The sequence below is a fragment of the Dermacentor variabilis genome, chromosome 4 (assembly GCF_050947875.1).
Source record: "Dermacentor variabilis isolate Ectoservices chromosome 4, ASM5094787v1, whole genome shotgun sequence".
Lineage (NCBI taxonomy): Eukaryota > Metazoa > Arthropoda > Arachnida > Ixodida > Ixodidae > Dermacentor > Dermacentor variabilis.
In genome coordinates, this window is record NC_134571.1 from 185,541,433 (window position 1) to 185,567,671 (window position 26,239).

The 26,239-nt window shown below is 48.4% G+C and overlaps 1 protein-coding gene across 1 annotated transcript; it reads right to left on the bottom strand.

Moving 5' to 3' along the window:
* Positions 1-22,302: 22,302 nt before the first annotated feature.
* LOC142579996 (uncharacterized) lies at positions 22,303-24,933 on the bottom strand. Its single transcript, XM_075690708.1, has 2 exons — positions 24,861-24,933; positions 22,303-24,784 (listed from the first exon to the last, which is right to left on the bottom strand). The coding sequence occupies exon 2, from the start codon at positions 24,669-24,671 to the stop codon at positions 23,643-23,645; it is 1,029 nt and encodes a 342-aa protein (XP_075546823.1). The 5' UTR covers positions 24,672-24,784; positions 24,861-24,933; the 3' UTR covers positions 22,303-23,642.
* Positions 24,934-26,239: the final 1,306 nt, after the last annotated feature.

The following is a 26,239-nucleotide window of genomic DNA, read 5'->3' on the forward strand; positions in this document are numbered from 1 at the left end:
CGCGTACGCCAGCTGTGCAGGAGCGCAGCACCGAAAGAAGCCGCTCTCGCACGCCAGCTGCGCAGAAGCGCGGTGCAATCAGGCAGCGCTCCAGATCAAGAGGGCGCTCGGTGTCCAGCGTGCGGATCCAGGAGGAGCCTACCTGGGCGGATCGTGTCAAAGGGCAGAAGAAGAAGGAGCTACAGAGACCCACGGAGGTAACGCGGTCGGCTTCGCCAGAGCATGCTAGTAGGTCGCACGTGGACGCATTACTTAGGGAAGTTAAGGAGCTTAGAGAGGAGGTACGCCGACTCAAAGCCGCCAAGGCAAACCCAAAGTCCTTTGAAATAGAGGCGTGCGACCAGACGCCGCAGGTAGTCGAACATATACCCCGCGTAGGGCTCACTAAAGCAAAGCGCAAGGCCCCCCTTCCTAACGACGAGAGCGACTCGGAAACGTCTGAGGGAGAGGTCCAGCAAAGAAAGATGTTGGAGGAACTACTTCAGATAAGTAGAGAAAATCAGGAAAGCGTAAAGCTTTTGGTCCAAAGAGTGACCGTACTAGAAAAAAAGGCGGCGATTAAGGCCAAAGCCAAGGTCCGAGCGCAAAGCAAGGCAGTGAATCACTCCGAGGTTGCTCCGGCTGTGGAGCAAGGTATGTTGTAGCATCATGGCGGGCGATCACAAAGAGCTGGTAATATGGCAGTGAAACTGCGCTAGTTTTCAAAGGCGCAAGGCTCCGCTACGGCAACTTTTGGCGAATGAGGTGGAAAAACCGCAGATTTTGTTATTACAGGAAACACTGTGTGACGACCCTACCCTTTCTGGCTTCAACACTGTGTCGGTCAGGAACGAGGGAGGCAGAGGACTAGCTACGATGATAAAAAAAATCTAGCCTTTATTGAACATCCAATCCAATCTGGACGGGGTAACATGGAAGCCCTTTTCGTGGAGGTTATACCGCACGGGCGTCTCAAGCAGAGCGTCTTTGTGCTTAATGTCTATAGCCCGCCGTCGGACCAGAGACAGAGGTTTAACGTTTAACAGAGAAGTCGCCTTCCTAAGCAGGCCTGCTTAGGAAGGCGACTTCGATAGCCAAACACTCTCCTCTGATAGTTGCTGGGGACTTTAACGCCCCTCATAATGCATGGGGCTACGTCAGACGGACTGTAAAAGGAGAGAACCTGGCGAGGATCCTGGATGATCTTGCGTTTTCGGTAATCACGGACCCAGGGTTCCCCACTGGGCTGGGCACGTCAGTTGCTCGAGACACGACGCCTGATTTGGCCTGTGTAAGGAACGTAGGTAACGTAACGTGGGCCAATAAGCAGAAGAACCTGGGCAGTGACCACTTCATAGTAGCGGTAACATTGACGGTGGAAGCCCGACCGGCCAGGGTATTTCGAGTCACGGTCTGGGAGGAGTTCAGGAAACTTAGGAAGGAGCGAACGAGCACATTTTCCTCGTTTGACGAGGCTATCGAATCGCTAACAGAGGACGTCGAGAGGGCTACTAAGGTAGTACAAACAGAAGCGGAGGTCCCAAGAATGGATCCGCACCTAGCGCATCTGTTGGAGGCGAAATTGTCAATTCTGATGAGGTGGAAAACACAAAGGTTAAATCGTAGGCTGAGGAAAAAGGTTGCGGAGCTTAATAGAGAGATTGAGAGATATTGTGCGGAGCTCAATAGGCTACAATGGGACGAGGTCTGCGCGGCAGTAGACGGGTCCATGCGCTCAGGAGGGAAGCGGAACCTCCTCAAGCACCTCCTGGGTGACGCGCAGACAAAGCATAATCAAAGGCAAACACTTAGTAAAGTCATACACCGGCACAAACAGGAGGGAGGTACTGAAGAGTCACTTTTGAATGCGATCGCGGATAGATACCTTCCTACAGGGCCGACGCAGGAAGAGGATTATCCGCAGGTCGAGTGCGCGACGGTAGAGGAACTGGACGCGCCTTTCATAGAATCAGAGATCAGGGCGGTGATCTACAATTTAAACAGCAGATCGGCTCCGGGTCCGGATAAAGTTTCTAACAGGCTATTACGAAACCTGGACGATAAAGCAGTGGAACTACTTACTAAGGAGGTCAACAGGGTATGGGAGACAGGACAGGTGCCTGACGGATGGAGGTCGGCTATAGTGACACTCATCCCTAAACCAGGAAAACCTCTTCATTTGGACAACATGAGGCCAATATCACTAACCTCGTGCATAGGCAAGGTAGCGGAGCACGCGATCTTGAACAGGGTTTCCGGGTACATAGAGCGCAAAAACCTCTTCCCACATAATATGGTTGGTTTTCGGCCCGGCCTATCGACGCAGGAGGTTATGCTAATGCTAAGGAAGCAAATCTTTGATGGCGGCACCCGGGACGTGAGAGGGATCCTCGCCCTGGATCTCACTAAGGCGCTCGACACAGTGTTTCATAGATACATTCTGCAAGCCACGGCCGGGATAGGCCCGGGAGTCAAATTCCAGGCCTTCGTCAGGTCCTTTCTCATAAATAGAACTGCTACTATTCAGGTGGGGCAGATTCGGTCGAGCGTGTACGAATTGGGAGCTCGGGGTACCCCTCAGGGATCAGTCATCTCGCCACTGCTCTTCAATATAGTCGTGAAGGGTCTATCAGATGGGCTGGGCGGCCTCCAGGGTATAGGTCACGCACTTTACGCAGGTGACATCACGATCTGGAGCCCAGGGGGCTCCCTAGCTGAAATGGAGCAAGCTCTACAAGCGGCCTTGGACGAGACGGAGGCTTACCTCGCGGACACGGGTCTCAAGCTGTCTACGAGTAAATCGGAGCTGTTGCTTTACAGACCCGCAAGGCAAGGGGTTCGGGGTCTGACACCCCTCAACCAGCTACCCGTGGCATTATACGCGAATAATGGGCAGAAAATTCCCAGAGTCGACTCAGTTAAGATCCTAGGCCTGCTCATAGACGCGAGCGGCTGTAATGCCGGAACAATTACCCACGTTACAGCCAAAACAGAGAATATGTTGCGGCTAATTGCTAGGGTGTCCAACCGAAAGAAGGGGTTAGGTGAAGACAACCTCCTTCGGATATACAACGCGTTCCTCATGAGCCATATTAACTATGTGGCGTCAGCTCTAGTGTGGACAAAAACGGAAAAGACCAAATTAAATAGACTCATGCGCAAGAGCATCAAGAAAGTGCTAGGCTTGCCTATTGCCACGAGCTCCGACAGGCTAGATCAACTCGGTATGCACAATAGCATAGACGAGATCATAGAGGCACAGGTCACTGCCCAGGTGGTTAGGCTATCGTCAACCCAAGCTGGCAGGCGAATTCTCGACGAGGTTGGCATGGCTCCTAGGATAATGGAGGACCGGCGTGTAACATTGACACGAGAAACGAGGGCGACCTACCTGGTGAGGCCCTTCCCGCGGAACGTACATCCTCAGCATAACGAGGGTAGACGTAAAGCCCGTGCGCGAGCCATATTGAAGAAAGTTAGAGATGACAGAGACTCCGCGCTCTTTGTCGACGCGGCGCAGTACGGGAACAGGAGAGTGTTCGCGCTGTCGGTTGTAGACGGGCGGGGGGTGCTTCGGTCCTCGGCCTCAGTCAGAGCGGCCACCGCGAGTATAGCAGAGCAAATTGCGGTTGCGCTGGCCTTGTGTGATACAGAGCGTTCCTACATTTACACCGACTCGAGAGACGCAATCAGAGCTTTCGAGTCGGGTAACCTCGCACGAGAAGCGGCCTCTATTTTAGAGAAAAGGGCTTACCCCGGTTTTAATTATATCACGTGGTTCCCCGCACACATGGGGACGAACGTTCTCGAAGGATTCCCAAACCTCAACGAGCTTGCCCACGACCGTGCGCGAGAACTCACGCGCCGCGACGGTCTGGAGGCTCCGGAGGGGCAGGAAGGGCCTCAGCAGAACGATCCACTCCTCACATTTAATGAAATCACTAAACATTACCAACTTGGTCGGAGAATTTATCCTCTGCCTCACCCGAAGCTCAGTAGAGGTCAGTCAGCTACACTTAGAATGCTGCAGACGGGATCTTTCCCGTCGCGGCGATTCCTCAGTAGGATGTACTTGGATGTGGACCCTAGTTGTCCCGACTGCACTGAAACCTTTTGCTCAATGGCTCACATGCTCTGGCGATGTCCCGCGTTGCCTAACGACTTCCTCTCCAGCGAAGCCGAATGGGAGGAGGCCATCAGAAGCACGGTACTCCGAAAGCAAGCCCAGGCTATCCAGAGGGCCCAGGAAAGAGCGGAGCGTCACGGCGTTATGTCCTTTACGTGGGCGCGGCCAGCGGCTACAATGGCCTCCCGTTAGGAGGTCCTGGTAGCTCCTCAGGATTAAATAAAGTTCGTTGTCTGTCTGTCTTGTCACTGTTAATTATGGAAAAGTCAGCTTTCTTGTAGTCCCGAATTAGTTTTAATGAACGCTGTTTGACTGGAACTGGGATTTCCAAATTGAAAAGGACAATACTTTAATCGCTCAGCCCATTGACACATGCTATAGACTGAATGTATTCGGGTTGTGAAGTGAGGACCAGGTCAAGGGTGTTTGAGCCACGTGTAGGTAAATTTACTGTTTGTGTAAGGCTGAAGTTTAAGGCTAAATCAAGGAAATCTTTTGACTGGCGGGATGATGCTGTTAGATTGTCCCAGTTTATATCCGGAAAGTTAAAATCACCACAAATAATATAGTTAGCATGCGGGAATTGAGAGGATGCATCTAAAATGACAGTGTTAAGTTCATCGATAAAGGAAGGGTCACAATCGGGTGGGCGATAACATATGAGAATGCATGTGCATGTAGGCATGGATATGTGCACACAAAGAATTTCGTAAGTACAACTGTTCGGGAGCTGGTAACAAGGAATGCTGTTTTTCGTGAAGACAAGAACGCCACCACCCCTTCGTTCCCTCCTATCGCGTCTGTAAACAGTGTAATAATAATAATATTTGGGGTTTTACGTGCCAAAACCACTTTCTGATTATGAGGCACGCCGTAGTGGAGGACTCCGGAAATTTTGACCACCTGGGGTTCTTTAACGTGCACCTAAATCTAAGCACACGGGTGTTTTCGCATTTCGCCCCCATCGAAATGCGGCCGCCGTGGTCGGGATTCGATCCCGCGACCTCGTGCTCAGCAGCCCAACACCATAGCCACTGAGCAACCACGGCGGGTTGTAAACAGTGTAGGGGGAATGTGCATGCAGTAGCTCAGTGCTATCTATGTCAGGGGTTAACCAAGACTCGGTGAAAATGGCCATGTCTGTGTTATTGTCGTCGAGAAGGGCTTCAATGGTATCTTTTTTTGACATGTACCTGCGAACATTAGCCAGTATAACAGAAAGTATGTGATTGCGTGATGTTTCAACAGGGTTTAGTAGTGGCTGGGATGGAAAGGAGAGTGCTGGGCAAGCCTGAAGTGATGGCTAGGATTTAACTTTTAAAACTGAGTCTGATTGCACGTCATAAAAAAACTGCCTATTATTCATCTGAAGTTTATCGAAGCGTATCTTGAAAGTGGAGGCGTTGTTTTGTTTCGCATAGGCGTACAACTTTTTCCTTGCAAGCCGGACGCGCGATGAAAAATCTTCCCGGATAGAAATTGGCGTACCTTTAAGCTTTGGCCCGGCAGACAGAATGCTACACCTATCTTTGTGCAAGTTTTACTATGATTGGTCGGTGTTTACCGGCCTGGCAACGGCCAAGCCTGTGTGCGCGTTTATGTCATTTTTGGTTATGGAAATTAGAAGTTTATCTGCACACAGTGAAATAATGCGAGACTCTGATTGCTCCCAAGTTTCATCATGTGCATCCTCAACACCGAAAAAAAGTAGGTTGTCCCGGCGAAGACGGTTTTCAGTGTCATCGCATTTCTGTACGAGGTCGTTTATTTGGGTAGTGAGTTTAATTATTTCAGGATTGTCACTAGATGCAGGTATCGAGTGACTTGATTTATGAGCGTCTAAAATTTTCTCAAGGGCGTCGACACGGGTGGATAGACGGCCGACCTGGTTTTCAATGGTGGCCTGTGTAGCACGAATTAGAGCGAGCTCAGACAGAACGGTGTTCCGAGAGGTTTCTAAACGGGATAGGGCGCTAGCAATGGTTTCAATGGATATCGGAGTGGGAATGACATTAACAGGACCGGGGTTAAGCTCAATGTCCCCAGAAAGGGCTAGCAAAAGGAAAGTGAGGTAAGCATTCACACATAATGAACATAGCAAGTGGCACAAAACTTTCCGATTGGCATCAAATGTGTCAGAGGGGCACGACACCACAATAAACATTCGGTGACTAGAACGTACACATCTTGCACAAGGTAGGTAACTAACCTGCGCATACAAAGACGGCGTCATGACCATGCTCGGTGCGGTGGCGTGCCCCAAGTGGTCCCAAGACGGAGGCTGCTTAAGTAGAAGTAGCGAGTCTCCCACGCCGGAACTTGCTCGCTGTGGCCAGGCGGAAAGCACGGTTTGGGTTAGAAGTGGCGGGCTTGAGGCTGAAATGGTTTCTTGGTCCGAAGGCAGGGGAAGTTGGCAGGCGATGTCATTCCAGTTGCGAGTAAAAGATGAGGAAGGGCAGGTTCCACCAAGAAAGGCAGCCGAGGTGATTGACGATAGCAGCAGCGCTTGCTCATACAAAGTCGGCGTCATGACCATGCTCAGTGCGGTGGCGTGCCCCCACCGAGCATGGTCATGCTCGGTGGGCAGCATTGTCCGGACCTGGAGCCGATCTGCCGTTGAGGGCATGGAGCGCCTGCCTGATCTCATCAATCCCGAATTCTGCGTCGAGCTCAGGGTTCTCGGAGCCTTCGTAGTCAGGGGAAGGTGGTGTAGGGCCCGATGCGACTGATAGGTACTTCTTCACTAGTTTGGATAAAATTTCCTTGCTAGAATATTCTCGCTTGGCTGTGTGTAGAGCGCGCGCCAGTGTGTTGCGTTGGTTGGTTTTAGCGTTCGTCTAGTCGAGGAGATGCTTTAGGAGGTTTCAGGTGCCCCCGTTGCGCATCTGCCCGTCGATCGAGTTACACACCTCATCCCATTGTTGTTTAGAGAGGGCTCTGCAGTGTTCCTCTATAGTTCTGCTGATTTCCGATATCTTTTTTCTTAGCCTGCGGTTGAGCCGTTGTCCTTTCCACCTGGCGAGGAGGGACTGCTCGGCCTCCAACAGGTGAGCCAGACGGCTGCCCATCTTTTCCACTGGGAGGTCGGTACAAACCTCTTTGGTGGTAGCTTTGTCGTGTCTAACCTGTACAACCCATTGCTCGAGGCTAGGCTTGTCCTCACTCTCCGTTCGCTCTTCCCTAATTTTGGGAAATTTGTCCCAGTCTGTGTACTGGAACATGCGCTGTCTCTTCTGCTCGACTTGAAGGTGCGTGGCCAAGATATATTGGTCGCTACCAAAATCTACCCCGAGGTTTGTCCACTTGACCGCTGCATTGCTCCTGACAAAGGTGAAATCCGGTGTCACGGCCCGATGATGTTCCGCATCTGGTAGGGAACGCTGGGTCCATGACTAGCATCAAGTTTAGGTTTATAGCCTCACGCCAGAGGTCCTCCCCCTTGTTAGTGTTATATGGGTAGCCCCAGGTGTGGTACGGCGCGTTGAAGTCACCAGCTATGATCAAAGGGGACTCGCGCGCTAGTTGTGTGGCCTTGGTGATTAGGGCTTTGAAGCGTTGTCTTGGAGCTTTGGGACTACTGTAGACATTCAGGATGAATATACTTTCGCGGTTAGTTGGGCTACGGATGATCTCTATCACCATGTATTCGACTTTACTTGCGGTCATCTTAAGGTCGTGCGTGATGTGGGTCAGCTTGTTGCTAACCAGTCCCCTGCCCTTCTTCGTGCTTTGCTACGGGCCTGCAGCCAGACAGCGTGACGTTAGATGTTAATGTTTCTTGTAAAATGATAACATTTGGCTTCTCTGCGTGTGAGCGAATATATTGTTGCGGGGAGCCCTCTTGGGAACGAAACCCCTGCAATTCCATTGCCACATCTTGAATGAGCTAGTTTGAGTGGCCATCGTATTGCTCTTGAGTTGCTGTGCTAACCTTCGGAGGGCCGACCGCCCCCGAGCTGTTACTAGTCCATGCTGTTGCTGGGGGTGTAGGAGCTTTAGGTACCAGCACAGGTGTTATGCCGTTTTCTAAGAAGGATTCAATTTTGCTGATCCGCTGATTAGTGCGCTCCTCCACGGAAGCCATGTTGCTGTGGAAGAGCGAGAACTTTTCATTTATCTGCTGAATGCTGTCACTGAGAGCGGAGAGCAACTCCCGAATCTCCGATTTGGCCCTGCCTGGTGCTCTTTCTTGCTCGTTAGCGATTGACCTCTCTTTAGCGGGCCTCTCTGTATCGATCTTCTCAACCATAGGGACTTCCATTGGCTGGGGAGCGGCCGGTTGCTTATCCGTATCGCTCTTCTCAACCATTGGGACATTGGCTGGGGAGTGGCTGGCTGCTTGTCAGCCATGACGGGTTGACTGCCCTTCTTAATCTCGGCAATTTCTGTCATCAGTCGAGCTATTGTGTTCTTCATCATCTCGTTTTCGCGCTCAAGTTGTGCTAGTCTGTTGTTACCTCTATCATGCTCTGGCGGTGAGCCCCACGTTACCTTTTCCGGCGTTCCTCGAAGTCGGTCGGCCCAGGTCGGGTAGCACTCGGATCGGCGATCCTTGGAGCAGGACCTCGAGCAGGACTTGAACCGGACTTGACTCCTTCGGCGCCGGGATCCGGAGCGACCCCTGGAGCGTGATCCGGTCCTGGCTCTGGAGCAAGAGCGCCCTCTGGATCGAGACGAATTCCGGGAGCTCCCTCTGAAGCGAGAGCGTCCCCTGGATCGGGAGCGCTCCCTATAGGCTCTTGCGGTGGAGGTTGCTCGAAGTGATTCTTGATGTCGCTGCTATGTGGTGTTGACGAAGCCCCACTTGTCGAAGCTTCCACCGTCGCACTCTCCCATCGTCTCCTTCTGACGACGTACGGGATCTGGAATCTCTCCTTGCACGTTTCGTCCGCCGTAGGGTGTGGGCCCCCGCACAACCCACACTTTGGCGTGCACTGGTGTTAATCGTCCGGGTTGACTGCCCCACATCCTCTGCAGGTGGACTCTTCGGGAGTCGGGCAAACGTCGGCACGATGGCCGAGTTTGCCGCACGCGTAGCAAATATCGACTTGTTTGCGATAAAGAAAGCATTTCACAAGGACTGGGCCATGGTGTACGACGTCCGGAACTTTGAGTCCGTCGAAAGCAATGATGACTGTGTTCTTAATTCTCTTGACCGCCAAGGCCAGCGGATTTCTCTCGTTGACGATGTTACTTTCCAGCTCCGATGGACTGTCGTTGAGGTCGATGTGTCTGATTACCCCTTTACACGTGGTGTGGGGGGCGGCCTCGTATGCACTGACTTAAAACATTCTTCCAGCCACATGAATTGCCCTGATTCTTGTGTATTTTGAAGCGTTGTCTCGGTTGGGCGTGCTGGCCACCAGAATGCTTTGTTGTATGTTAGGAAAAATGATGTCCGAGCTTATCTGCATAGGGGTAAGACCCGCCGCTTCCACGATCGCCTTGCCGATCACGGTCGGTCCTGTCTTGGCAATATTCAGGCATCCGCGGGGTCGTATGATAGTTTTGGCATGTTCCTTGGGCATGGGAGGCATCCGTGACGCCCTGATGATTTTGCTCTTGAGCTTATCTCCATTTTCCTGAGTTCTGAATGAGGCGCCGGCGTTACGCCTATTCCCCCATATGCCACCGCTAGGGCGGTTGGCAGAGTCCGCCTTGGCGGACATACGCTTCGAAACTGCCGACTGCCATCCAAATTCTGCTGATAATTCTTCAGGAGGAAGATCCTCCCTTTCAACCGTCATCTGCGTAGTCACTGAGATCTCAGAATTGTTGCTCCAACTACACTTGGTGGCGCCGATCGGCGCTACGTCGGGCTAGGCTTGTCGTTAGGGCCAGAAAGGCGGCGGCGTGGTCCGAGCACAAAAACGTCCATAAAATGCAAAAGAGGCCACCCACCGCAGAAAGTCCGATATCCATGTGATCCTCTCCACTTAGACGTGCGTTTGTAACAAGATGATAGAGATTAGAGGCGAAAACCTTGCCGAAATCATTCAAGAGAGCAGGAGCCGAGATGGAACCCTAGCGCTAGCGTCCGTCTTCCTGCGCGGAGCTATTGAACAATACATATTGACACAATGAATGTGTTCGATATTAGAAGTATCGGAAAGATGCTTGTTTTACAATTGTGCACTTTGCTTTCGGTTCGTGTTAGTATAGCTTGTAGATTTTGCATATACATGCAGCCATTGTGCAATAGCCTTTGGATGTTTAAGGGCTCAATAAAGGATGACGAACTAAATCTAAGTGCAAGAGCTTTTTTTTACCTGCGACTCCCTTCGAAATGCGGCTATCACGGCTGACAATTCTACCTCTGACCTTGTGTTAGCAGCAGAATGCCATAGGCACAGTGGCAGGTGAATTAATTGAACAATTTTGTTGTCGACAGGTTTGTTTCTTGCCTGTACGCAGGTAAAAGTTGCAATATGAGTGTGTCATCGCAAAAATGCGGTTTGTGGCTTTTTATTGAACAAGCTGTATACAGCGAACTCTCACTTGAGTGAACTTCAAGGGACCGAAGGAAATGTTCCCTTAACTGAAAGTTCACTAAACTTAATATTCACTAGACCAACATAAGACATGACATAGAGAGTCAAAAGTTTGAAGTGCCATTCATGGAGCAAACGACATGGCATCCATAGTGTTAGAAATGTGTGAAATGGAATTTGTACATATCAATGAAAAACACGCCACGTGGGTCGTTTGTGTGCACACGCGGAACCGACAAGACTGGAAAGAAAGAGATGACGACCATGCCACGACTATAGCCGGTCGGGAAAAAAAAAACACACACACCACGTGGTTTGTGGTTTGACAGATCGCCGCTTTGCTCTGGCGGCGTTGTAAGCGCCAGCGATGTTACTTTGTTTATGGCCTCCGAGATTACATGCTTGTTCGTTTTGTGCGGACCATCTCGGAGGCCATGCCTCGTTGCCGTTCGTTTTCTGTGCCGCCGCTTTACCCCAGGGGCGCTGTAGCGTCAGCGACGTTACATTGCCGCTGGAGCGGCGGTTTGATGAGGGCGGGCATCGGTTGCACCTGCAGTGCAGTGCAGCGCAAGCCTTGGTCCTCTGAGCGAGTTCGTTAAACTGAAATATTGACTGTTCCGAAATTCGTTTAAGTGAAGCATTTCTGCATAGAATCTGTACGAAAACTGCCGGGGATTTTTAAAAAGTTCGTTATTCTGAACTATTCGATAAACCGATGTTCGTACAACTGAGAGTTCACTGTAGTGTGTAAAGTTGAAATGAAGAAATTTCTTTTAAAATCCCAAAGTGAAATATTCTTGCAAGTAACATGATACTTCAATTCTTATAAAGGTTGTAACGACAGAAGGCCATCGTTATACGAGTTTACACACTAATAAATGCGATCACAGACTTATTAGAAACTTCTTAGAAACACGTTAGACATATATATTTCTATACACTTGATTAACTGTGTACGTGCAGGAACTGCTTATACTTAAGGGATGCGATTATTCACGGAAAGGGATGCAACTGGCGGACTTCACTGCACAGTTTTGATTTGTTTTATTGGGATAGCAATTAAATGGACACTTCAAGTGCATTTCTGACGTCACTGTCGCCGTGAAATTTCGTACAAAGTCCGAGGGTGATGAAATCGTCGCCGTACGCCGTATGCTGTCGTCATCATCATCATCAGCCTATTTTATGTCCACTGCAGGACGAAAGCCTCTCCCTGTGGTCTCAAATTACCCCTGTCCTGCGACAACCGATTACAACTAGCACCAGCGAATTTCCTAATTTCATCGCTCCACCTAGTCTTCTGCCGTCCTCGACTGCGTTGCCCTTCTCTTGGTACCCATTCTGTAGCCCTAGTCATCCAACGGTTATCTAACCTGCGCATTACATGACCTGCCCAGCTACATTTTTTCTCTTAATGCCAATTAGAATATCGATTGCTATCTGATGCACACCGCTCTCCTACTGTATCTTAACGTTATGTCTAGCAATCTTCGTTTCATCGCTCTTTGCGCGGTCCTTAACTTGTTCTCAAGCTTCTTTGTCAGCCTCCGTGTCTCTGCCCCATATGTCAGCACCGGTAAAATGCACTATTTGTATTCCTTCCTTTTCAATGATAACGGTAAGCTCCCAGTCAGGATCTCACGATGTCTGCCGTATGCGACCCAACCCGTTTCTATTCTTCTGTGAATTTCCTTCTCATGGTGAGGGTTCCTTGTGATTAGTTGACCTAGGTAAACGTACTCCTTCACAGACTCTAGAGACTGACCTGCGATTCTGAACTCTTGCTCCCTTGCCCAGTTATTCATCATTATCTTTCTCTTCTGCATATTAGTCTTCAACCCCACTCTTACACTCTCCCTGTTAAAGACCTCAATCATTTGTTGTAACTCGCCTGCAGTGTTGCTGAATAGAACAATGTGATCGGCAAACCGAAGGTTGCTGAGGTATTCGCCGTCGATCCTTACTCCTAAGCCTTCCCAGTTTAATAGATTGAATACTTCTCCCAAGCACGCAGTGACTAGCATCGGAGAGAGTGTGTCTCCTTGTCTGACCCCTTTCTTTATAGCTATCTTCCTACTTTTCTTGTGTAGAATTAAGGTGGCTGTGGAGTCTCTGTACATATTTTCCAGGGTATTTACGTAAGCGGTCTTTACTCCTTCATTACGCAATACCTCTATCACTGTTGTATCTCTACTGAAAAATGCTGATATCTCTACTGAATCAAATGCTTTTTCGTAATCTATGAAAGCCATATAGAGAGGCTTATTGCACTCTGCGGATTTCTCAATAACCTGATTAATGACATGGATGTGATACATTGTAAGGTATCTCTTCCTGGAACCCGCCTGTTCCCTTGGTTGACTAAAGTCCAGTGTTGCCCTTATAATATTGGAGATTATTTTGGTAAATATTTTATATAATACTGGGAGTAAGCTAATGCGCCTATTATTTTTCAGTTCTTTAACGTCTCCCTTTTTGTGGATTAGTATAATGTTTGCATTTTTCCAGTTTTCTGGGACCCTTGCAGTCGATAGACACTTTGTATAGAGAGCCGCCAGTTTTTCTAGCGTTATGTCTCCTCCATCTTTGATTAAATCGACTGTTGTTCCATCTTCTCCTGCCGCTTTTCCCCCTTTCATGTCTTGCAAGGCCCTTCTGACCTCATCTCTAGTTATAGGAGTAGTTTCTGTATCCTGTTCATTATTGTTTCCAATGGAGTACCCTTGAGTCCTCTGGGTACAGTACAGGTCAGTATATAATTCTTTCGCTGCTTTTATTATGCCTTCGAGATTGCTGATGATATTACCCTGCTTATCTTTCAGAGCGTAAATCTTGGTTTGTCCTATGCCAAGGTTCCTGCTCACCGATTTCAGGATGCGTTCATATTTGACGACGTCTTCAGTCTTTCTCACGTTATAATTTCTAATATCACTTATTTTCGCTTTGTTGATCAGTTTTGAAAGTTCCGCGAATTCTATCTTATCTCTTGAGTTGGACACTTTCATTCTTTGTCATTTCTTTATTAGGTCCTTTGTTACTTGTGAGAGCTTGCCTATTGGTTGCATTGGTGCCTTGCCTCGTACTTCGATTGCTGCCTCTAAAGCCAGCCTTATTACTGTTTCATTCATTACCTCTATGTCATCTTCATGTTTCTGTTCTAAATCTGCATATTTGTTATAAAGAACTATCCGAAGAGAGCGCAGCTGAGGAAGACAGTGATTGAAGTGCGGAATTCAATTTAAATGAATGTTTTCCTCGAGTTTTCCTAACTCGATCGTATTGCACGCGGATGCAACTTCTTTTTCCCTTTCGCGTCCCAAAAATTTCACCTCGTACTATATGCGGGTTCGAATTATACGCGGGTTTTTACGGTAGGTCCTTTGTTACTTGGGAGAGCTTGCCTACTGGTTGCCTTGGTGCCTCGCCCACCACTTACGTTGCTGCCTCCGAAGCCAGCCCAGTGTCGGTTTCACTCATTACCTCTATGTCATCTTCATCCCTCTGTTCTAAGGCTGCATATTTGTTTGAAAGTACCAGCTTGAATTCGTCTGCTTTTACCCTTACTGCCTCTAGGCGCCGTATCTTGGAAGCGATCTGCGGCGTGGCCAAAGTGCGCGGGCATCTTCAAAGCGATGCTTGCAGAGTGCGCGTATTGTCGGTAGCTTCGTATGCGCTGGGCTTTCGACATTTCGTTCGCGTTGAAGCGAGAGATGCACGAAGGTCAATTCGTTCGCTGCTGCTGCCGCGATTCCTCACTAAAGCGTTTTCACAGCGAGTCGCCGCCATCATCGAGCGATATGTGTATATGTTTACCTTTGTGCGCGTGGCACCGTGCTTGTTAATTCATTTAGTAAGCGAATGCTTAGAAGTTTATACGACCGATAAAACTACTATCCTTACTTCGTATAGCTATCCACTAATTTGTTATCGCAATCGATGCTTCGCCTTTCGGGCGAAACTGCGACTTTTTGTTTAACCTAGATAAGAACAGCCTGTTTGCCTGCATTTCGCATTGTTGCACGAGTTCTACATGACGGTGCGGGAGGGTGCGTTGTCACGGTCAAGTCAATAATGTTATGTAACTGTTTAACTGTTGTTCAAAGCAAGGGTTAATACAGGTGCAGTAAGGATACAAAGACCGCAACATATTCAAACTTATTGGTTTCTGCGCAGGGAAGAAAAATCTCCATCATAGAAGAGATATAAAATGCATCAAATATTCGAAAACAAATTGACGACGCTGTTTATTCAAGCCACGGAGTTAAATATTCTATCGCAGAAAATTCATCACGATAGCTTGCACATTTAGCATGTCAAATTTAATAAGTGAGATAATTGAGATAAGCTTTCAAGATGCATGGGGAAACTTACGCGTGAAACAGACAGGAAAATAATGCGACAGTCCCGCGTTCAGCGCAACATTGAAACTTCGGGTACTTTGCTATCTCTTTATTTGCCCTTGCCGAGGTTGCAGTTATTTAAAAGACACTAAAGGCAAATACTAAGTCGGCATGGGCTGTTTAAATACAATTCCAGAAACCCTGCAACGCTTGTTTCGTGCCAAGAAAAGACTTAGTTTACAAGAAAATTGCATCTGAAGGGTCCGAATAGCTTTACTGAAATTCAAATCTCCCGTCATTCAACCGGCCAAGTGGTGACGTTACATACGCCATCACCACCTGAGAATAGACCTCTGTATTTAGCCTTCCTGGACATAAGCGGTGCATACGACAACGTAAAAAGGCAACTCCTGTGGGACATATTAAAAGATGAAGGTATCGGTCATGAGGTAATTGATTTTCTACAGGAAATATATCGAGAAAATAATGTTGAAATAACATGGGAAGGAATTAAGAGTACGACAACCGTCGAGGTACACAAAGGATTAAGGCAAGGTTGTCCTCTATCACCGCTGCTGCCCATGTTTTATATGATAAGTATGGAAAGAAGTCTACAAGAAAGCAATCTAGGGTATAATCTGTTGTACAGATTAGGCGGAAAGGTTCTTGAGCAACGACTACCGGGTTTAATGTATGCGGACGATATTGTACTGTTAGCAGATAGCCAGGAAGATTTGCAAACACTGGTTAATTACTTTGGAGACAGTCTAGGCTTCAGTTTTAGTGCAGCTAAGTCCGGTGGGATGTTTTTCAACGATACAACTGATCAGGAGCTTACAATACAAAGCCATGAAATACCTCGAGTGACCGAATACAAATATCTGGCGGTATGGATAAACAAAGGGCAGATGCACACGGAAAAGCACGAACAGTCTCTCATAGCAAAAGGGCGAAGAGATGCCGGGATAATGAAACATAGGGCATTGTGGGGGTACAACAGGTATGAGGTACTGATAGCTATTTGGAAGGGAGTAATGGTGCTGGGGCTTACTTTCGGGAATGCGGTCCTGTGCTTAAGGGCAGAAGTTCAGTCGAGGCTAGAAGTAAATCAGAGAGCTGTTGGAAGGATAGCACTCGGTGCCCACTGGAAAACCACAAACGAAGCAGTACATGGGGATATGGGCTGGGCATCGTTCGAAGCACAGGAAGCTCAGAGTAAAATCCTATACGAAAAACGCCTGAAGAAACTGGACGATAACAGGTAGGCAGCTAAGGTATTTAAATACCTATACAGAAAGAGCGTCGACTCACAATGGCGGAAAAGAACTAGGAAGCTAACCAGGAAGTATGCCAGGCACGATGACGGAGAAAGACAGAGCATTAAACGACAGGTTAAAAACGCGGAAGGTAAAAATTGGATAAATTCAATGGAAAAGAAGCATAGTGTTGAAATATATCATTACTGGAAACAGCAGATCACTAAGGAAGCGTTTTATGATAACTCAAGAGGCAGTGCCCTACTCTTTGATGCTAGGTCAGGATGTTTAGAACGCGGAGCTATAAAAAGAAATTTAACGAAGAAGACACATGTACTATGTGTGGTAAATCTGTAGAAACAATATAACACCTCATACTAAAATGTGATGGTATCCATCCCGATGTCAATGCGAGCACATGCAGTCACGCTTCCCGAGGCCCTAGGGTTCGTTTAGAGATAACAATAGTCATGAAAATAAATATGCGGTGGAAATTAGCAAAAAGCGATTGGAGGATTGGTGGCTCAAAAGCAGAGAGGTGACATAAGGTTAAAAGTGTAGGAAGGCGTATTTAAAGAAAATGGCGAATTTTAATAACTTCCAACACAGTTAAACAAAAATAACAAACTGAGCATGGTGGCAACTGCCATCACCCCGTTTCAAAGCGGGCGCTCCAACCTTCCATCCATCCATCCATCTATCCACCCTTTGCAGCCGTCGGTCGGTCAACCAGAGGAGGCAGTGGTCCAACATTACTAGACTGGTCGGTCAGTAAAACGGCGCCCGACCGACGGCGTTACTGAGAATTCGTCGCTGCAGCTGCTTTTTGGTCAAGTGGCGTAGACCAAGCCATCCCGCAACATCACATGGAAGTTGAATGCTCTGCTGCTTGCAGTTTGTGCGAGTTTTGCGAGGCAGCAAAACCAGCGCAACACTACGTGAGAACAAAACCTTTTGACCGCCTGCGTGGTTGTCAAGGATAATTTCAATAGTTCTTCGTTTAAAAATGAAATAGAACTAGGCAAATGGCATTTCATTTCGTCTTATAGAACAATGCAAGGATGTTTTTTGCAACGAATGTTCATGGTTATACTGCGCTCAGTTTTACAAACACGATACTAAGGAAGGACAGGACGTGGACGGACGAAGCGCAAACTACCAACTGTTTGATACTGTTAAAGAACGCGCTTATATACAAGGAGATATGGTGCGGGGGGGGGGGGGGGGGGGGGGCTACATATAAAAAGTATGTAGCCCCCAACCCCCCCCCCCCCGCACCATATCTCCTTGTATATAAGCGCGTTCTTTAACAGTATCAAACAGTTGGTAGTTTGCGCTTCGTCCGTCCACGTCCTGTCCTTCCTTAGTATCGTGTTTGTAAAACTGAGCGCAGTATAACCATGAACGTTCACCAACTAGCCCCCTTCATTGCTTTACTAAATTGCAACGAATGGTTGAGTACTAGTGACAAAATTTAACCGAGGCGTGCTTTCGATTGTCATCGGGCAAGTACTTGAATATCGTAGCTTCGCAGCAGGGACATTCAAGTACTTGCCCGATGACGAAAGCATGCCACTACCCCGCAGAAACAAGCCATCCGCCTGACGGAAGAAGCGGCGAAGAGTCAAGAGCTGTTTGCTTGCTTTTAGTCGCGGAGGTCCTGTCCCCGTCCCCTAGCTAGGCTTGTGTGCCGGGGTGCAGGGGGCCCGTATATCTGGCGGTACATTAAGGTTGTTATCATCATCATCGCTTGAATGTCCCGGGGGAGTTTCTAATCATATGTCCGCGTTTACCTTAATTTCTCAATTATTAAGGCTCTGTTCGTGATAATATTGACGCCTCAGAGATTCTCAGGCACTGGTCTATCACGTTAGCTTGACTTCATATTTTCCCTATAGTGTCCCTTTAAACTTCTCCGTACGCGCGATTTTTATATGCTGCTCAACAAAAGAAAATTGTGGGGATTCCAAAAGCCCATGTCGTCACGTGGGGATCGAACACCTCTTAGTATTAATAACTCGCAAAGGTGTGTCTATAGCATGCAAAGCAAACGTGAAAATGCACTTCATTTGCTACGCAGAGTGTTAACGAACGCATAGAAATGGTAGAATGGAATCTGCGGCACAAGTTTTAACGCGATAGCCGGTGTCGTCGGTGTCGTCGGCGTCCGCGGCGTTGGCCGTGAGCGATAAATCACGGCAGGCACTTCATAAATAAAAAGCAACTTCCAAGATGGGCTGGGTGGGAATCGAACCAGGGTCTCCGGAGTGTGAGACGGAGACGCTACCACTCAGCCACGAGTTTTTTTTTTTTTTTTTTCTTTAAAAAAAAAAAATAAAGAAAAAATACAGCCACGAGTTCGACGCTTGAAAGCGGTACAAACGCGCTTCTAGTGAACGCGGTGTTGCCTTAAAAACGTGCCGTACAAAGTTATACTGCGGTGTATATCGGTAATTATGAGCATGTAACTTACAGAAGTCGCATTTACACGAGTAGCGAAGTAAGTTTCCGCTACATTTCTTCTGCGCTTACCGCACACGCAGAGCCATCTTGCGGCAAACACAGAAGACCCCCTCCTCTCAATGTACGGCGCTGCCCCGACAGGTGGCGCGCCATGCGCGCATTGGGGCTGTGCGCGGACCGGTGCCAGGCGCGTCGCGGCTCCGACTCCCTCTCCCCTGACGACGCTTCGCCGTGCTCCCACGCGGGTTGCAGAATCAAGCGCCGTTCCTTTCTTTAGATCACTATCTATGTATCTATCTCTCTGCCCGTGCCGATCACGACGTTTGGCTGGCGTAGATCGTTTCCCCCTCCGAGACACCGAGTTCTTTGGTTCGTTCCGTTTGCTCAGGCGCACGTTTCGTTGCCGCGCCGAACGCTGCGTTGCTCGACGCTCTCCGTGTGATAGGTGGCCGCAAAGTCCGATGCGGGGCGCCTCGTAAGTGATCCCTGCGCCGTAGCGCATTGTCTTACACCCCTTGGCGGGTCGATGGGAACGCTGTCGCGTTCCACTCTTGAAGGCGAAGCTTAAGCGTCCTCCAATTTTTTTTTTATTCTCCCTTCGCGTACGTACGGGATTCGGCAATCCACGTCTCGGCGCGTTGCACTTGTTGAACGAGGCGCCATTTCCCAAAACAAGCCGCTAAATAGTCCTCGGGCAATTTCGACAAAAGATCGCAGCCGAAAATGGGAGGCCCTGCGACTGCGATTTTCGTCACACGCTGCGCCTTCTAGTAGCGCTGCCGAGAAGTCCGCGCTCAGGCTCTGAAACGAGGAGCGTGGCACGCCGCTGCCTGCGAACGCTCATCATCCGCCTGTTTTCTTTCTTTTTTTTTTTTTTTACGGCTCGACGGCGTGTGCAGCCTGCCCTAGCATATTAGCCGCGAAACGTATTGGAAGGGCCGCGCGCGCGGTCTAATCTCGGAGGCAAGTCCCCTGTAAAAAAGATAGTAATGATAAGGGGGAAGCGCATGGACGTGCAAAAATTGGAGGACGCTTAAGCTTCGCCTTCAAGAGTGGAACGCGATAGCGTTATCGCACTCCGTTCGCACCGCCTACTCAAACGCGCAACGCCAGCCAAACGTCGCGATCGGCAGAGATAGCCGGGCCCCGACGCGCCATGAAGGCGGACGCGGTCATGGGGCGAGTGGCGCGCCACGTGTCGGGGCAGCGCCGTACATTGCGAGGAGGGGGGCCTTCTGTGTTTGCTGCAAGATGGCTCTGCGTGTGCGCAGAGCGCGGAAGAAATTTAGCGGAAACGTACTTCGCTACTCGTGAAACTGGGACTTCTGTAAGTTACATGGTCATAATTACCGATATACACCGCAGTATAACTTTCTACGGCACGTTTCTAAGGCAACACCGCATTCACTAGAGGCGATTTTGTCCCGTTTAGAAGGAACGAACTCGTGGCTGAGTGGTAGCGTCTCACACTCCGGAGACCCTGGTTCGATTCCCACCAGCCCATCTTGCAAGATGTTTTTTTATTTATGAAGTGCCCACTGGGATTTATCGCTCACGGCCAACGCCGCCGACGACACCGGCTTTTCTGCGACACGAGCTCCTTAAAGCCCGGAATACATGGAGCGAATAACCGGCGTCCGAGCGACGAACTTCCTTGGGCGGCGAACGCCCGCCGGCCGGCGTCCAAAAATTTGACGGCCGCCGCCGACCTGTCTGTCCAAATATTTTCGTCGGGCCGCCGGAAGCGTCGAGCGCGCAGCGGCGGACGACAGCCAATCGGGAGGCGCCAGTTCCGTTCGCTAGGCATGCTGGTCTATCGCGCGCGGCCTTTTCTCGTCTTCTGCAACCACGTTGGAGTCTGCGCTAGTGTTGGTGTATTTTTCAGTTATAAAAGCGGTATATGCCACCTTAAAAAGCGCGTATATTTGTTTCATCATTTACCACAACGCATATGCTAAGTGTGATAACGCTGGCGCCAACACGGCGAACTCGCGGCGGCGTCCGCCCGCTGTTCGCCTCATATATTGCTATGCAGCGCATCTTTGACGTCTTGCCGCCACGCCGCGTTCACCGTGATAATTCGCTCCATGTAGCCCACACTTAACGCTGTCGCGTTAATATGCTGCAAACACTTCTGCTTTCTACCGCGTTGAAACTCCGCCAATAGCTATATACATTGGTGCGGTGCCGAAAACATGCATAATGTACGAATGCAACTCCCCGTTTAAAGCAGAAAGCGGCCAGAGCTTCGTCTGGACTGCGCCGTGAACGCTGCCTTCATTTCTGCTGCTCCAGCTCCTCGCGACAACATTCATGTCACTTCCGTGGCCCTCTGCCTCTGCGATCCTTCACAGCTGACTTATGGGCACAACTCACACTCAGTAGCTCATCGATTGGTGCCCTAACTGCCGCTCCCACAAGGCGGGGAAGTATGTAGTGGCCGATGCTGGGGCGGTGGCTCAAGATGAAGACAAAGAAGTACGGTGGTGCAGAATGAACATCGCAAAGATGCAGTAAAACTCATTCAACACCTAATTCTCCATTCTGGTTGTAGCCAAGTCCTCGCCCCGGCATAGCTACAGAGCTGTCCCACCATCGGGGACTAGCATACCAGACCACTCTGAATGGCATCACACATGCCACAAGTAGCACCACAAGAAAGAAAAATTAACATTTTGCTTGCCTTCGCTAAGGAGGCAGGAATCCTTCCCTTTATCTGATTTCCCCCTCTCCCTTCTAGGCCACAAGCCCTCACTTCAAACTAAAGGTGTCAACAACCACCTTAGGCGAAGCATGGTGCACACCTTGTTTCACTATTAGACTTGCAGGCAACATCACAATTCCATCCCCCTAACTGTTAAACATTTTTTGCCATTGCCATGAGTGACACATACTTCTGATTAATTGTATGTTAAACAAGCAAGAAGTTTACACAAATTTGTACTATTCAAATGAACCTACTGAGAAATGCTGCCTCTCAGCAAAATTGTGCACAAACATGCCAGCAGTTAAGCCAGAAGTGTCGTATACACCTAGCACTGCTACATTGGCTATTACAGAACAGTTACCCGCATCTTTGTGCATTTTGCTCATAGTATGTATATTATTAAAAAGGTGTAAAGTTGAGCTTGTTGGTACTGATTCAGGGCAGAAAAACAGTGTGAGAATAACAGGACTGCACTTGTCCGGTCTTGTCTTTCTTTTCTCATTATTCTTACACTGTGTTTTACTGTATCTATACCATTTAAATATAGTTAAGGACACACAGCACAGGGCAACAATTTTTCTTGTTAGCAGTTTTAATTATGTATGGCATTTGTACAAGACAGTGAAATTGTATGATGAGGATGAACATGTTGCACATACTGTGAGACATTCCAATTGAGCAATCATCCCTAGAAAACAGTGATGGCCCAGCAACCGTAAACAAACAAGAAGGAGATCTAAATGTGATTAAAATCACTGTGCTTTCAGTGAAGGAACACACTGCAGCTGAGATATCCTCATTATGAAATTGTCATGGTTTAGCAAAGTACTCGCCATCACTACCATACTCAATGCCATGCTTAGATGGGTTACTACATCCGATAGTATAATTAGTACCTGGGGGCTTCCTGCCATATAACGTAGTGGTACGTCCTCAAGGATCATCAGTAAGGAAAGCTCGGGCCCCCATTTATTTCACGCTTCTGATACAAAGATGCCAGTGCTTCCTCGGCCATGTGTTCTGTTTTGATGCTGCCATCTGACAGCGTGAAGTCGTCCATATGGTATTGCACTGACTGAATACTCCTTGGTAAGCACCTTAGTTCATTGTTTTAAAACCTTGCAACAGCTGGAATTCATGCTACAAGTTTAACCTGCACAAGGGCCTATGATCGATGGGAATACGCAGCGGCTCGTCATTTTAGGGCAGCCCTTGTAAATTGTTGTTGAGCAGGAACATTTGGGTTGCCCTCCTTTCAGTTTGCAGAAAACGCTACTTATACTCGCCCACAACTTTATGTGGCAATGAAGGGAGAGCTACCGAGGCAAAGCATGCACAAGAGAGCATGCTCTTGAAAGGAGTCCCACATTTACATCCGAGCTAGTTTAAGCTGAAGAGAAAATATATGCAGCTCATTAACAACAGCAAAATAAGACAAGATACACCACCGAATGCTGAAGTTAAATTAATTTGCGTCTTTTCCCTTCCACATCTGGGCAATTGCAAAACCGTCGCATACGAAAGCTGTATAGATTCCCAGCATCTGTTCCCAGAAATCAAAAATGCTGCCAGACTACGTGGCGCGGGGACACATGTGCAGAAGCTCCATTCCCATAGACTCCCCTTCATTGCCACAGAGAGTTGTACATCAGTACAGTAACCATTTTCAAATGCAATGCATAGGAATGTGTGCAGCATGCTGAAGAAATGCACTCATTGCTCTATGTCATAATGGGGAGCTTGTATGATTCCATAGTTGCATCAAGTTTTCCATTAATACCAAGCTTAGCCCACACTTGGAAACTACATCACAAGCAGCATTTACATGGCAGCACTTTCGCAGAGCAAAATAATAGCTTGCAGCACACCAAGTGGCTCACAATTCAGCTTAGAGACGTGCCAATAAGTTGCGGACATTTCTCCTCAAACGTGCACTCATTATCATGCACCATCATCTACCTCACCCACCACCATTATTTTCCCTTCCTATTGAGAGGCAGCTGGTGCTCGGAAACTTGTCATCACAAGTACCTGAATGAACCCGATCACCTGTGAAGACACCGCTGCAACTACTGCTGTGCCCTGTGAAAGCAACCTGGTTGACCGTCCCTTCTTTGATAATTGCATTCACATAGCCGCAGTTCCGTTCAAAACTCTATTGAATGACTACCTCTTGACTGGCAGCATTAATGGTAGGAGCATCCTCTGGATAAATCAACCTGATTTCCTGTTTCTTTAATAAATTAGGACTGCATAGCAGATGGTCGCTGCAAAACCATCTCAATGGGTTGCGTCTTTGCCATAAGGGTTAGTATCCCATACATCCTCTAACAAATCGTGGTTTACTGTCACTACATTCATAATTGTGTTTGCATAATCAGTGTTCTCCACCAAACCATCTTGACTGGCTGCCTCCTCACTAAAAGCACTGATGTCCGATGCATCCTCTGAGAAACCAGCCTGGTTGACTATGTTTTCTTTGATAACTGTGTTTGCATTGCTGGTTTTCTCTGTGAAATCATCTTGACTAGTTGCCTCTTCACTAAAACCATAAATGTCTGAAGTGTCCTTTGAGAAATCAACTTGGCTGCCTATCTCTTCTTTGACGATTATGTTTGCGTAGCCAGTGTTCCCTACGAGACCATCTTGGCTGGTTACCTCTTTACTAAAAGCATTTACGTCCTTTGAGAAACCGACCTGGCTGCCCACCTTTTCAAGATTGATAACATTTCTGGCATCCCCCCAACATCCAGCCTTATCTTGTGTCTCTTCTTTGACAGCAATACTACTAAAGCTGGTGCTCACTACAAAATCAACCAGATGATGTCTCTCTTCTGTGACAATATTATCAGCCCTTCCGAAGTCTTCTGCAAAGTCAGCTTGATTACCTGCCTCTTCTTTGACACTGATGTTTGAAGAAATTCTATTCTCTGCACAGCAATTACATGTCTCTTGCATGACAGTGTTGTTGCCATCACTGAAATATTCTGCAAAATTAACACGATCATCACTTTCTTTTTTGAAAATGCTGTTGGCATCATTGGTGCAGCTTGCAAAATCAACCTCTTCTTTGATCAAGATGCTAGAGCATTTGGTGCTTTTCACAGCATCAGCGAGATAGTTTGCATCTTCCTCAAGGATGTTTTTAGCACTACTGGTGTTTGCTGCAGACACACCTTCACTATCTGACTTTTCTGCAGCAACACTCCTGTTCCGCACCACTGATGGCACTGGCTCATGGCACAGAGCTTCCAGCCTGACTCGTTTGGCTCTGTTATTGTTATTGCAAGGCGAGACATTGTGAGACATCTGTTTCTTTTCTGCACCGAAATTACATGCCTCTTGCGTGACAATCTTGTCGGCATCGCTGACATTTTCTGCAAAATTCTGAGGAGGAGCAGGAAAAATGCAGGGCACAGCATCTGGAAGCAATGCAGGTTTCTTTAGATGACCTAAAAGCACTTCACCTCCGAGCTCGCCAAAGAACTTATTACGTACCACCATGTGGCTTGCAAAATGTTTTTCGCACACGTAATCTCTTGATGTCAGCGGCCGCTGCGTTCCAGGAATTGCCTCAGCCCACTCTTGAAAGCGCCGTGGATCTCTCGGCACGCTGAAGATCGTTACTTTTTCTTTGCAATACCTATAGTTGTAGCTACTATTGCAGTTGGGAACAAAACACACGCGCATCTTGAGAAGCACACGTGATGAGTCTGGCACGTCGAGTGCGAGTGTTGTTAGAGGTGAGGTTTCAGGAATTTAGTACAACGGCACGCTGTGGTCAAGTCATCGCAGAAATAGCAACACTTCCTTTCTCAAAGCTTCAACAAGGGCCAGATGCTGCACTGAAGTTGCACTCTGCGTACCTACACTTCACCGAGACACGCCAGGACGGCAGCAAAAGATTACGACACCTTCGGGTTCGCACAGAACTAGTGTCAAAATGGGTTGTTTCCTTGCGGCTTACGCTTCTGAGGCTCATGGACGCGGCACGATTTGATTAATGGCGCACACAAATACCTGCATCGCGGCTTTGAAGCCAGTCACACTGGTGAATACGTTCGCTGGAGATGGAACGAATCTGCGATTGCCACTGTTTGGTCTCGTACGATAACAGAAGCTTAAATCTGCACGGTCGGCGTCGCATATCCGAGCAGCACAGTTGTCGTTCGCTGTCGTGAGAACAAAGCTACGCCAACATCTTTTTGGCTGCCTGCAACTTGCGCTCCGGAAAACCCCGCTGACGCAACGGCCGTCGAAGCTCAAGAGCACGGACACGACTCCCGCAGCGTCCTCGCCACGAAGTCGCTCGCTCATCGCGCGCGAGTATGGTGGGTGCCAGTAGCCCACCGGTGAGCGCTGCACGGCCAAACGCAGTTGCTGCGTTATTTGCAAAATGCTAACGTTTGTTCGGTAACTACTCGCTGCAGACCAGCAAGGGGGGGAATGTGCTATATTAAAGTTCCCTATCGATATCGACAGCATGCATTTTATTCATGATTTTATTGTTATAATTTTTGCACGGGCTTTATGACTGTGTCACTATTGTGCTTCGCAGCTGGCTGTAGCGTTCCCGGGCAGTGGCGTAGCCATAATTTCTTCTTCTTTTCTTTTCGGGGCGGCGGCATGCACATGGCCGAGGCAGGGAGGGTGAGGTGGGGAAGGGTGCTGCGCAGGCTGCATGCTAACCGACATTTCGAAGCGGGCACCTCCCCCGCCCCCTTTGGCTACGTCACTTTTTCCAGCCGTCTTTTGTCAAGCTATAACTAGATGCCATAACTGCCTTGCATGAAATTACGTGGTTTATTGATTATGGTCAGGCAAGCAACCACACAGCTAATTTTGTTTTAACTTTATTTCCCCGGTGAGGTATATCA